This window comes from Sceloporus undulatus, chromosome 4, assembly GCF_019175285.1.
Source record: "Sceloporus undulatus isolate JIND9_A2432 ecotype Alabama chromosome 4, SceUnd_v1.1, whole genome shotgun sequence".
Lineage (NCBI taxonomy): Eukaryota > Metazoa > Chordata > Lepidosauria > Squamata > Phrynosomatidae > Sceloporus > Sceloporus undulatus.
Window position 1 is genome coordinate 223294046 of NC_056525.1, and position 13799 is coordinate 223307844.

General features: G+C 40.2%; 1 protein-coding gene across 3 annotated transcripts in view; it reads left to right on the plus strand.

Moving 5' to 3' along the window:
- The first annotated feature begins 288 nt into the window (after positions 1 to 288).
- The window catches only part of ATP6V1C1 (ATPase H+ transporting V1 subunit C1), a 28817-nt gene continuing 15306 nt past the window's right edge, over positions 289 to 13799 (plus strand). The window contains exons 1-5 of one of the 3 annotated variants that reach the window (XM_042462704.1): positions 289 to 441; positions 4321 to 4480; positions 6133 to 6200; positions 7938 to 8023; positions 8599 to 8693. In XM_042462704.1, the coding sequence (XP_042318638.1) occupies positions 4349 to 4480; positions 6133 to 6200; positions 7938 to 8023; positions 8599 to 8693 (381 nt within the window). In that variant the 5' untranslated portion in view covers positions 289 to 441; positions 4321 to 4348. Of the gene's footprint in view, positions 442 to 3547; positions 4189 to 4297; positions 4481 to 6132; positions 6201 to 7937; positions 8024 to 8598; positions 8694 to 13799 lie in introns of those variants that run through there. The other 2 variants (XM_042462705.1, XM_042462707.1) reach the window with 2 other exon arrangements.

A 13799-nucleotide genomic window follows, 5' to 3' on the forward strand; every position in this document is an offset into this window, starting at 1 on the left:
CAGTGACTGTCAGCCCAGCTCCTTCCTTTCTCCGCCCACAAATCGCTGACTGACAGCCCAGCCCCACTCATTCCCCGCCCACAAACTGCTGACTGACAGCCCAGCCCCTCCTCTCCCTTTCCCCGCCCACCAACCACTGACTGACAGGCCAGCCCAGGACCGCCCTTCCTTTTCCCAGTGACTGACAGCCCAACCTAGTGCTCCCTCTCCTTTCCCCGCCCACAAGCCGGTGACTGATAGCTCCGCCCCTTCCCTCCCCTCCGTCCCTCAGGCCTCCTTCCCACTCGCGCTTCCGGCCCTGCGCGGCTCCGCCCCCTGCGGCCCCGTGACTCGCGTCACGTGTGTTTTCGGGTTCCGCAGTAGAGCCCGCCGGTGCCCCCCGCCTTCGTCCCGGTGCCTCTCTTCGCCTTCCGGCCGGGCCTGCCTCCTTCGCCTCCGCAGGTAAGGCAGCCTCAGCCATGTTCTGGGAGCTGGAGTCCAGAATGCCCTTAAAGCCGGGCACAGTTTGGGGGAAGGAGAGAAGGAGCACTTCTGGTTCTCTCAGAGGAAAGGCGATGGGGGCTGGTTGAGACCCAAAACCCAGGCCCAGGTGGAGGGTGGGTTCGGGGACAGGTGTCCTTGGCCCCCGGGGCTTCCTTGGCACTAAGCCTCCTTCCCAGAGCTGTTCTTCTTCCCTTCGATGTTATTTGCAGCGATGAGGCTGAGAGAGTGTGACTTCTGGCCCAAGGCCACCAGGGAATCCATCGTCCAATGCCCTTTTCTCATTCGCCAGTGAGCCTCTTCCAGACAGACGACGTGGGCCTTAAGCGTCTCCTCTCGCTTCCCTCTTGCCCTGGAGGCAGGGGTCCTGTTCATTGGCGCTTTAATCTTGGTATGTTGTTGTTGTGTGCCTTCAAGTCACTTCCAGCTTACAGCAACCCTAAGGCAAGCCTGCCTTGGGCTTTTCTTGGCAAGATGTGTTCAGAGGAGGTTTGCCATGGCCTTCCTCTCAGGCTGAGAGAGTGTGACTTCTTCTGGCCCAAGGGCACCCAGAAGGTTTCATGGTCCCCAGCGTTGTAGTCCAGCACACAAAGCACTCTGCGACACTGGCTCTTGCGCTCGTGTGAGAGACAGATCCAGGCGTCTGCAGCACTTTGCTAAAAACATGATTACGATTATCATTATCATTATCATTATGATTATGTTTGTTGTGTTTATTTATGTCCTGCTGTTTCCCAATCTGGGCCTCCAGGCAGCTTACAAAAGCTAAAATAGATATGGCTTTAACATTTCAATTAATTAATTAATATTTATGCCCCTTTCTCCTGGAAAGGGCCCAAAGGGGCTCACAAGGTAATTTAAAAACAAAACCTATTTATAAACAATTAAAATCCTCTAGTTCATATGACTGATTACTTGTATTATCTATATTGTTTTTACCTATTGTTTAAATGTATTTTAAAGATGTTTTGTTCATTTTATAATTTCTTGCTGTTAGTTTCAGATCACAGGCCATAGGCAGGCTTTTATTTGTTTTGGGGTTCTTTTGCTTGCGAAGAGCTGTGTAAAGCCGATGGTGCTCTATAAATAAACATAACAATAGTAATAGTAATCTAATTAAAACAGTGGCAGCCAGCATAGCAGAGTGGTTTTGGTGTTGGACTGTGACTCTGGAGACCAGGGTTTGATCGATTCCCAGCTCAACCATGGAAGCTCATTGGGTGACCTTGGGCAAGTCACACTCTCTCAGCCCCAGGAGAAGGCGATGGCAAACCTCCTCAGAAGAAATGTGCCAAGATAACCCCATGATAAGTTCTCCTTAAGGTCACTATAAGTCAGAAATGACTTTAAGGCGCACAACAACAAAGTTAAAATGGTATAAAATTAACATAAAAACATACAAAAGTTAAAAACATAGCTATAACACACAGCTGATATAAAAACTACCATGTCGTGATTATACACAGTGGGCCCTTGGTGCCCACTGAAATTCCCCCCCCCCCCCCCGATACCAAAATCCATGGATGCTCAAATCCCATTAAAAACAATGGTAAAATGGTGTCTCTTACATAAAATAACAAAATCAAGCTTTGCTTTTTGGAATTTATTTTTGTTGGAGTATTTTCAACCCAAGGATGGTTGAATCTGTGGTTAAAGGATCTGTGGATATGGAGGGCCGACTGTAGCAGAAAGCCTGCCTAAATAAAAAGGTTTGTTGCCTGCCAGCAAAAGGAGAGCAGGGAAGGCTCCAGCCTAGGCTTTCTCAGGAGGGAGTTTTAAAGGTTGGGGGCAACCACCATGAAGGCTCTCTCTGATGTCCTCACCAAGAGAACCTGTGATAGTAGCGGTCCGAGAGAAAGCCTCCCCCGAGGAGCCTAGGGCTCCTGCAGGTTCATATGGAACATCAGACAAAAGTTAAATGTAAAATATATATTTAAAAAGTTAAACTATCAACAAAATTAAAGGCAGTTAAAAGCAAACCATTAAAAAGAACAAAAAATGTAAACAATACAGCACATGAAAGGCCACTTCTCCCTGAGCAGTCAGTCCCCCAAGGCTTGCCAAATAAAACTTGCCTATAAAAGGATAGCAAGGAGGGCAACAGTCTGATCTTTCGAGGAAGGCAGCAACTGTTGAGAAGCCCCTCTCCCATGTTATTTATTCCATATTTACACAATGAGTTGAACTGCTTTTGGGCTTCAGCTCCTGTGTAGTTGTTTGAGCGCTGGACTCTGCAGGTCAGGATTCTAATCCCAGCTCAGTCATTTAAACCAACTGGGTGACCTTGGACAAGTCTCTCACTGTCAGCTTCAGAAGAGCACAATGGCCAACCCTCTCTAAAGAAACTTGCCAAGAAAACCCCATAAGTCTGTCCTAGTGTCACCATAAGTCAGAAATGATTTGACAGCACACAACATCAACAGCAGCAACTCACCAGACAGTTTGGGTGTGGCTTCTAGGAATTGTAGAACAGAACAGTTGGAGGGCCAAAGCTTCCTCACCCTCCACCCTTTTGAGTGATGCTTCACATTTTTCATTGTAAATTTCAGGAAGGATTCAGATTAGCAAGAAATCTGTGTGTTAATATTTGTTGCATTCAGGATATTTGGGCTGTGACTTTGCTTCACATGTCCCTTGCCACGAATTGCATTTTATTTTCTATATACCATGATTGCTGTCTGGGAATTCTCAAGCAGGTTGTTTTCGGTTACCTAAAGTTAGGCAGTGAGCTGTCAAAGCAATGCAATGATCGCTCAGTTACACCAGAATGGCCTTCAGTAATAGGAGAACATAGTGCAAAGGCTTTTCTGTCATGCTACACATTCATATACTCCAGCTTTTCCCCTCCTTTCCACCACATGTCCGCTGATTTCCTTCTCTGTATCTTAGGGCCCGAACAGACAGGCCAAAATAAAGCTGCTTCAGGTCACTTTGAAGGTATGCTGTTTAAATGACACACACATCTTAAGAGGCCAGAAGCTCCACCAAGGCTGCGCTCCAGTCTTTAGGCCTAGAGAGTGGCTTTGGTGTGGCTTCCGGCCTCTTAGGATGCATGCATCATTTAAACAGCATACTTCCAAAGTGACCCGAAGCAGCTTTATTTTGGCCTTTCTGTTTGAGCCCTTAGTTTCTTGTAAGCCTGCTTTTTCATTGACGTGACCTGACTTGAACAAGCTATGACTAGCGCTAACTAGACTTGGAAAAAATGTTGAGTAGATTGGAACAGGACATCTGCAGTACACAGGAATTTGTTCGCCCAAAATGGAAAAAGCTAACAGCAACACACTGTGAATCCAAAGTCTATATGTAGATGTATGCAAAGCTCCAGATCCCCTGTAAATTCATACAGATTGCTTTATAGTTCTTGACTTTAATAGTAATTAGTACACCAAAAGAGGCCCAATTCAAGGTGTGTCCACACTATTTTTTGGATTTGGATTAATGCATTCCAAAGAGGAAGTTATGGTTTCCTCTTTCCAATAGATATTCTTTTTTTAATGAAAGAGAAATTATTACCAGTTTAATTATATAGTGTAAATATGTCCTCAGTGTTGTATACTATGTTGATTGATGTGAAGGCAAGGGAATGTTTCCTTTTGCACTAAATAGTAAAACCATGTAAGGTGGGGCGACTGATGGATCTGGAGAAGTTGGTACTTGAATTTCAGCTACTTTCTGCATGCCATCTGTACAAATCTCACAATGAATGTAAGTGACTGAACTATGTTTTTTCTTCAGAATCACTGTAATAGAAAACCATATTAAGCACTTTTATTTATGCTTTTTCTCTTGCAAAATCTTTTCTTTTCATCGCGAGTGTTTTACCTATATCTTCTAAAGTCATCAGCATCGCAGTAAAGTGACCAAAATGACAGAGTTCTGGCTGATTTCTGCTCCTGGGGAGAAGACTTGTCAGCAGACTTGGGAAAAGCTGTGTGCTGCAACTATCAAAAACAACAATCTTTCCACCAATTCCAAATTTAATATTCCAGATCTAAAGGTATATCAGAGCTTTTTTTTCCCCATTGAAAAACACTTGACTTTGTTATTCAAACTTTGCTTTACACTTTAAATTTAAGAGACTGTAGTGATGGCACAAACATGGCACATTCATTTTGCTAAAAAAAGGAAAACTAGAACAGTATTATGAGTCTATACACTAAACAAAATAATTGCAAATAATTTCTGTTAAATTACAGGTTTATGAAGTGCAAATTTCCGTCTTTTAGAGAAAGAACTATAATTATCCCTTAAAGGATTGCTTTAAAAAACATATATCCATATTAAGATATATCTAATTATCGTTCCATACACAGTATCAATGTGTACACTGTAGCGCAATCTTTCCCAAGCTTTTCTATGCCCCACACCCCTAGGAAGTATTCAATGTTTGCACCCCCTATTAACATCTCATTTGAAAATGAAGAAGTCTGATTTTTAATTTTTGAACCAAAAATTGGACCACATTCAATACTGTAGGTGAACAAAGGTCCAAAACACACTGCAGAAATAATCCAGATTGAGACTGCTTTGACTGTCTTGGCTCAATGCTAGTGAATTCTGGGGACTGTAGTTTTGTGAGACATTTAGCCTTCTCTGTCAGAGAGCTCTGGTGCCACAATAAGACTTCTCAGGATTCCCTGAGCCAGGGCAGTTACAGTGGTCTCAAACTGGATTATCGCTGCAGTGTGTTTTGGACCAAATTTAACTTTTTAAAAAATCATTTAACTCAGTACATAAAATGCAAATCTAAATTGAGTAATTAGATTCTAATTTATTCAGAAAAAATGAGTGATGACTCATGACTCATCACTTAAGGACACAAGTCATTCTTTGTTGCACCCCTTGAAATTCCCTCTCACGTTACTAGGTTGGGAACCCCTGCAGTCGAGCTAGTGTGATGCAATGGTTTGAGAGTTGGATTAGGACTGGAGACCAGGGTTCGAATTTCTACTCATCCATGAAAGCCCACTGGGTGACCTTGGGCAAGTCCCATTCATGGGAAACTGCTTTGTATTGGGTCAGATAATTTGGTCATGCAGCTCAGCATTCTCTACACTTACTTTCCAGTGATTTGTAAATGAGGACTCTGCTATATAAATAAATCTTAATAATAATAATAATAATAATTCTCAGCTTCACCTGAAGATGCCCAGGGGTCAACCTCTGTTTATTATTTTAAATATTTCCATGTGGACATCTATCATGTCATATTAGGACAGTGAAAAAATAAAACAATACAAACAATTTAAAACAACTCCAGATTAAAACAATAAACTAGTTTAAGATGGATAAACACAAATCTAGTTAGCAGTACATAATCTCTATAAACTGCATGTAGCTTAAGCCCTTCTCACGTATCTTAAAGTGGACTGTCTGGTTCTTAATGTGTGAATTAGCTGTTAGTAAGTTTCCTTATCTGTCAGCAATTCTGTCTCCACATTACATTAGAATAATCAGCAGGAACCTTTTTGTAATCTAAAGCATAATTACTACCTTTCTGTACACAGTTGCATGGAATAAACTCTTGTACTAGATGTGATGCTCACTTGTGATCAGAAATTGGTAGGATTACATTGTTAAATCTAGCATTTCCTTTTTAAAGTGTTTTTTTTTTAATGTTTTATCTAAAATAATTCTTATCCTCTTTAGGTTGGCACTCTTGATGTTTTAGTTGGCTTGTCAGATGAGCTGGCTAAACTGGATGCATTTGTGGAAGGGTAATCATTGTTTCTTTTTATATCCATTGATTCAGTATCTGAACCAGTCTGCGTTTGGTATGGCCACATTATGCAAGTCCAAGTATTAATCTTATAATTATATATAGTTTGCAACTTAAAGAACTCACTAACATTGAGTCCCGTCAAGTGTAGAAGATAAGCAATAAATATTGTAGTTATCTCCTCAGAATTAGGTGCTTTCTGGTTTAGATAAATACTATTTGCTGCTGCACTGAGCCAGCATGGCATAGAGGTTTGAGTGTTGGACTATGACTCTAGAGACCAGGGTTCAAATCCCTGCTTGGCCATGGAAATCCACTGAGTGACTTTTGGCAAATCACACACTCTCAGCTTCAGAAAACCCTGTGATAGAGTCATGTTAGGGTTTCAATAATTTGAAAATGAGCTGAAGGCAAACAACAACAACAATTGCATTGAGAGTGGCGAATGATATTTTGCATTTGGCCACAAACACATTTGAAACCAGTTTCATGCCATGGTTTTCCATAATTGGAGAGAAAGGGAACAGCAGCATGTGAACACATGGTTCATTTGAAAGATCAGAGAGGCTATCTGTGAAGTGACCCAGTATGTTAGTTTTATATGCATGTTGTTTTGCTACTGGGAGTGCACAGTCTATATTTCTGAATGCATGTGCTTTGACTCTGCATCACTAAAACATGATTGATCCAATATAATGCTTTATGCCAGAGAGGTATTTAGAATTTCTTCTAACGTGAAAGCAGTGACAAGGTTGCCGAAATTGATTAAATGTGCAATAAACTCAGAACAATCGATTTCTTAGGATAAAGTGTAGGTCTTAGGAATAAAAAACCACATCAAATTTCATGGATAACCTTTTGGACACTATACAGGTACAGTATTCCTAAGTTAATGAAGTAGATCTGTTCCTAGACATTATTTCTTTTTTTAAAAAAAATGTTATGAGATGCAGAAATAACATGGGAAGAATAAGGATAGGTTCCTACACAACAAAAAAAGAACAATTCAGCATGTTTTACGAAACTTTTTATTCAAACCTAACAGTATGCACATGCGAAATAGACCAGGTCAGTTAAGTCTTTCATAAGTAAACAAATCTTCTAGGGGTCACTTGAACTTTCCCCCCCAAAATACAGGGATGTTTGTCTTGTCTTTTTTCTTTATCTCATAGCATTTCATAGTAGTAATGTAAATGAGCACTGTTCTCTGAGGCTATGATTGACAAACTCAGCTGAGTCACTGAAATCCTGAATTCAGAGAGTTGGGAGAAGTTTTAGGATTCCCTTACAGCCCTTTTTTATCTCATGTGTTTTTCCTTCCATAGGCAGGGTTAATCTGTTTTGTGCTGTAAATAGATATGTTTTAGTTCCAGTAAACCTTCCTTAGCAACCTAGAGTTAGTTCCCTGTCTGATTCCTCACTACAGACGGGGATCTGATTCAGAGCATCATGCCATTGGTAATGCAGTGAGATTTTCTCTTCTGCCAAATGGGTGGAATGAGAAAGAGCCCACCTCTAACCATGTATACTCAAAAGCCTTCTTAAAAAGAAGGTTCCTTCTTGGAGGCTTTGTTAGCTGAGCTATGGCTGTATAAGGAAGCAGATTGTTTCTGTGTTGTAAAGTGTGATAAAGTGTGAATCTTGTTCACTACAGCAGCCTGAGCTACTGATAGTTCAGTCTGGAGAAATAAGCGGGATCTTCTTTAGCTTAACCTTCCTCTTTTCTGGTTTTCAGTGTTGTCAAGAAGGTGGCACAGTATATGGCTGATGTGCTGGAAGACAGCAGAGATAAAGTTCAAGAAAACCTTCTGGCCAATGGAGGTAAACAGTAAATTTTTGCAGAGTTCTTGTGGATGGCACAAATTCAAAACAATATAGTTTTTGAATCAGAGATAGAAAGCATCTAGATGTTTTTGTGCCTCAGCTTTCATCATCCCTTACCAGTGACTGCTGTTTTGGGCTGATAGCAGTTACAGTCCATTATCTAGATGGCCACAGTATCATTTTCCTGGTCCAAATAAAACTGTGTGCCTCTTCAGCATCTTGTTCATAATTCTAGGTTCTTACAAATGATCAGTGTGCTGTATTCTTCCTAATTAGGGTAAGATCAGGTTTTCCATGTATGCTAAACTGGTATTAGATAATTCTGTTAATTTACATTGAAAAGCACTCAGCTTTATTTTTACTGGCTTTGTCTCTTATAAGCAATACCATAAAAAGGAAACAGAAAATACCTGAAGTCTGCAGGATTATTATGAGCAAAAGTAATAGAAGACTCCTGTTGAAATACCACTTCATGGATTCATAATATGCATGATACATATGTATAAAAATAAGATAGCAAATATATATGGTTGCATAACCAAGCTCAATATTTATTAATGTTTGATTCACAGTTGATTTAGTCACCTACATAACAAGGTTCCAATGGGATATGGCAAAGTATCCGATCAAGCAGTCTCTGAAGAATATTTCAGAAATAATTGCCAAGGTAAGAATATTTTTTAAAACAGGCATGAAGCTTGTATACCGATACTTATGTTTTGATTTTGTATTGCCCAAGCTATGTATTGTGAATTGGTAAAAGCAGGTCTTCATATAATCAGGCCCATTAGTGGCATTAAGGCTGCAATGATGTACACACTGACCTGGGAGTATGTGCCACTGAATTTGATGAGATTTATTTTTGAGTCAACCCACACAAGATTCTACTGTAAGTTTTTCTGAAGTAGGTACACATTTCAATCAATTTTCTCAAGTATGATGACAGATGAATTTTATCTGATTAAATATATAAACATTTGCTTGTATCTGTTCCTTCTGAGGCAAACTAGGTTATGTTCTCAATTTTTAGAGGGCACTGTTGGTTTTTTTTTACCTGATTTATATACAAGTGGGAAACTACTTAAAGGCAGACAGCAAGAACAAAACTTCATTAAGGTCTACTTGTGGTAGGAATTATGCCGTTAAGTTTTCTCTCACATTTTCTACTGAAATTATTCACAAGCTTAAATCTGCTTCTGTCAAACTTGTTTGCCATTAAACATTTTGAAGTGTTTAAGAGAGAAATACCATGAATTTACAGTATAGGTAAATGTTATGTTCTGGTAATTTACAGATATTACAATGCAAAGAACTAGGTACTGTCTCCTGACCTCAGTTTTTTGTCTGCTCCTGCTGATCTTTCTGTGCTTTGCATAGGAAATTCCCCTTAGGGAATTTGGCAGCACCTTTCATGTCAGAATCTTTATATCTCAATGAATCACTGATTCTATAAGAACTGTTTTTTAAAATTATATGCTTCCTTTCTTTACAGCAGGGATGGGCACAGTGGAGCCCACAAGCCACATAGGACTCCTGGGACACCTAAGTATAGCCCCAGAAAAAGAGGAATAAGATAAAATCCAGAGATTAAACATTGTCAGAGAGCTTTTGTAGCACAAAAGCCTTGTGAATTCATACAGTTGACTTACTAGGCAGTAGCTGACATTTTTGGGAAGTGAAACATTGTTGACTGTCAACACTGAGAATGAAACACAAATCATGAAAAGGTCTGGGAACAAAATAACCTCTTTTTAGCCTTTCATGCTATGGAAGTATTTGCATTTGAAGTTGTGTAGTTAGTATCAATCACAACAATTCAGAGAAATGAATTCAGACTGTCATCAAGATGGCAGAGAAATCTTAATATGCTCTCTTATCTACTTTAGAAACCACAGGGTGACAGTAAAAACATGTTTTGTAAGCTGGGTACTATATGTAGTCGATGGACTACCATTTTGCCATTGAGCCACTCCCTGCTGTAGAACAGCCTCCTCCAGCCTGCCATTTGCCAGATGTGCCAGATCCCAACTGCCATGATCTTCAGGCAACATTGCTTTGGCTCAAAATGATGGGAGTGCTCATCTTGACAAAGTTACTGTAGTGTCTATGTTTACATATACAGTAGATGTATCTAAGTTCAGTGATGAAGTCTTTGATTTCCATTATTGGGAGAAAGCCAGGATATCAATGAATAAATCAAGTCAATAAATTTAAATTAAATTTGCTGTGGAAAGCTATTCTCTCAGGAGCAATATATGTATAGTCTTTCCAAGGTCAGGATGGGCAAACGGGAAACAGTTTTTCTTTTTTTGATGAAGCCAAATTGCATAGTGCTCAGATAGATAACTTTAATAGGTCTGTGGGCCACATTTGTCAAAGTGCAGGGGGTCCTGTAGCCTATTTAAATCATGAACTACTCTTGATGGCCTTCAAAAGAGGCAGTTCACTTTTTCCCCCAGAAAAGTGATGTAAGATGGCAATAAAAACAGAGGCTTATTCTGGTGTCAGTCAGTTTCAGAATGTATTTCCTCGCTATCAAGGTTATTCCAATGGGTGAAAGACAGAAGATATGTAAACACTGAAGTGTCATAACAGTTTTAATTGGATAACTACTGTATGTGAGACCCTTGAGAGAAAGGGGGTGAAACAAACCTTGGAACAGCCCAGCTGAAGTAGTGGGAGAGGGAAAATTGTTGCTTTTTGCCTCCAGTGTTAGCTGAGTTTTAGTAAAAGAATAACATCCTGATCAGATCTCATCCCACAGTAAATCTCCTCTACTGCTGAATTCTCAGTGTGTCTGTCTTCATATACAGGAAAAATTAAACTGGAGACTATCCAATTTACATTGTATTTGGCAGCTGTATCCTTTTTGGCCCTGAGCCTAAACATTTTAGTTCTCTCATCACCTTGCAAAGGAATTATGCCTATTTTAATAAATTTTGGCCAAACAATGTTGGCCCACCTGCAGTCCCCGTGAGGCACAGCAAGCCACGTGCTGCATACAACTGTGAGGATGCAGTTGCCAAGTCGGCTCAGAGGAAAGGCACTTCAGGCTCCCAGATGTGGATGCTGGCTACAGACATTTTATATCTTATCTTATTTTATTTTATTTATTTATTTATTTTTGACATTTCTCTGCTGGTTTCCATTCCAGGATTCCAAAATGATTTACAATACTGCATTGTTTAAAACCTACAAAATACAATAAAATCAAGTAATAACACTCTGAAACAGCAATTAAATGTTTAAAGAAGGTCACTAAAATCACTAGGAGTGACTGAGAGCCTGAACACATTGGCACAATATGCTGGCGTGGGGGCATGACATTTAGATGATGTACACTCCAATGCCGCTCCCAAGCGGCATCATGCCGCCTGCCCAACCAGCCGACAGGCAGTGTTGTGGCACTCCAGTAGCACAATGTTCATACACTGCAGGAGGTGAGGCAAATGCCTTGGCAAACATGCCTTCACCAGGTGGTAGAAATAGCTCTGCATTGGGAGCCTATCTGAACTCAGAGGTGTGGGACCATTCCAAGTGTTGGGTGCCATAGTGAATAAGGCCTTCCTCTTGGTCAGAGAAACTTCATTGCTTCATAGTACAGTAAGTCTTCCCCTAGCATAGAGAATGGGTGGTCCATATGAAAGAAGCATGTCTCTCAGATAACTTGGACATGGCCTTGTAGCTATGGCTGTAGAAATAATCCATTGTGACACCACTAACTGCCAAGGCACCATCCTACGGAATCCTGGGATTTGTAGTTCATTATAGCACCAGGGTTTTCTGACCAAAAAGGCTAAATATCTCCCAAATTACAAATCCCAGAATTCCACAGCATTGAGTCATGAAAGTTAAAGTGGTATCAAACTGCATGAATTCTGCAGTGCAGATGTAGCCTATGTGGTAGCCAATGAAGGACTTTCAGTACAGAGGGCTTTCATACACAGTATTTATGCACAGCTAGTGCCTGGCGTATACTAAATGCAGTGATTCAAAATCATGAGAAATTAGATGATTTGACTTGGGGAATAAGAAATTGGATGTATTTTCCTAGATTTTACTCTGACTTCATGCTTCCAGAGTATACACAGTATGCATCAAAGTGTTTTTCTGTAATCTTGAGACTATGGACTTTCCCCTACGCCTACAGGTAAAGCTGGTTAGAGAAAAAAGTGGGATGTAAGTGGTAGCGGTAGGGGTTTGCTGTTCTCTTATTCTGTGATTCAGTTATGGCGTTTATTCGGAAAAATTAGACGAAGAGGATTTTTTCATAAATCTAGTAGATTTAGGCAGAATGCCAATGATAACTGAAAAATCCCCAATAGACCATTGTTAATTATATGACAGAAGCTGCCTTGGTCTGCAACTGTTAAAAAATGAGAAGTGGTGTGGGGGTGGGTTAAGAATCAAGTTTATCATCTTTGAGACAGTAATGGCCTACTTTACAGAACCATTGAACTGTTGAGAGGATTGCTAAAATAATATATATGATTTTTAACATAGGATTTTTGACACAACGTAAGAATACTAATGCTAATACATAATAAGAGGAGTGTTCACTCATAAACATTTTCACATGGTAACATAACCAAATTATTTTCAGTTCTTATGGCTGTTTCTAGTGTTCCATGTTTTTCAGCCTAAGACATCTTTAACAGCAATTTAGTAAACTCAAAGGTTTATAAATATAATATGTAGTCCAGAATTCTTGAGATGGTTGAGGTTTTGAAGAGTTTGTGAACCTGTGGTTGTTGATCAGCTTCACTCTGGGGATCTGCAGAAAGGTTGTGGTACAATCAATAATATCTGTAGATGGGCCTAAATTTTTGTGATGAGAGCCCAAAAGACAGACTAACAAGGCAAGGCCTTGACCTAGAACCAGTGATTATTGTTGTTGGTATAGTCCCCTAAAATTCTGTGAAAACATCCTGACAACTCTGCATACTGGCCACATGTAGCATCTTGTTCCCATTGAATTTCCCTTTTCTCTCCAGGCAGCCTGCTTGTGTCATTTATTGTTTAAAGCACCCCTCTTTATAGTGTTTGTTGTGCTCAGTAAGTTAAGCAAGGTAACAAAGCAGATTCCCCCACTCCTGTTCTGCAAAGCAGAGTGAGAAAAATGTTTGTAGCTCTAGAACTCTCCAGATTATATATTGGCTATATCAGCCCTACCCCACCAGCTGTACACCATCAAGACAGCAATTTTTTTAAAATCAGAAATTGACTTCTTGTCACTGCAAGAAGTCTCCAAGAAATTGACTTTTTGTCACTTGGCAGTTTTGGTTTTGAGTTATTTTGGACAGATTATTTGGCCCCTGGAGGAGATTAAAGGCAGAAAATTGACTACCCCTGTTGCAGATTTGCGGAGAAGAGTGGGGCTACTTGTTAATTGTCAAATGACTGTAAGACTGTCCCTTCAACTACAGAATGGCTGGCAGTGGCATTCTCTAGGAGGAGAGTGACCTTCTTCAGGTGGGGAATTAACGGCCTAAATAAATTATCACCATTAATCAATGGTATCATTGTGCTGTGCAGGGTCACAAAGTAAAACAGCTTTGTAGGGAACATAACACCAAAATACAATGCCATCTAAAGATAGTACAATTACAGCCTTATCTGCCTGGTCACAATGGCCTGCTGCTTGCCTTTCTACCAGAGCTTAGGAAAGTTACTCTTTTGCATAATCCACCAGCCAGCATGGTCACTGAGCCATGGGAAGTTTAGGGAGTGCAGTCCAAAAAGGTAACTTTTCCAAGTTCATACTTTTCTCTAG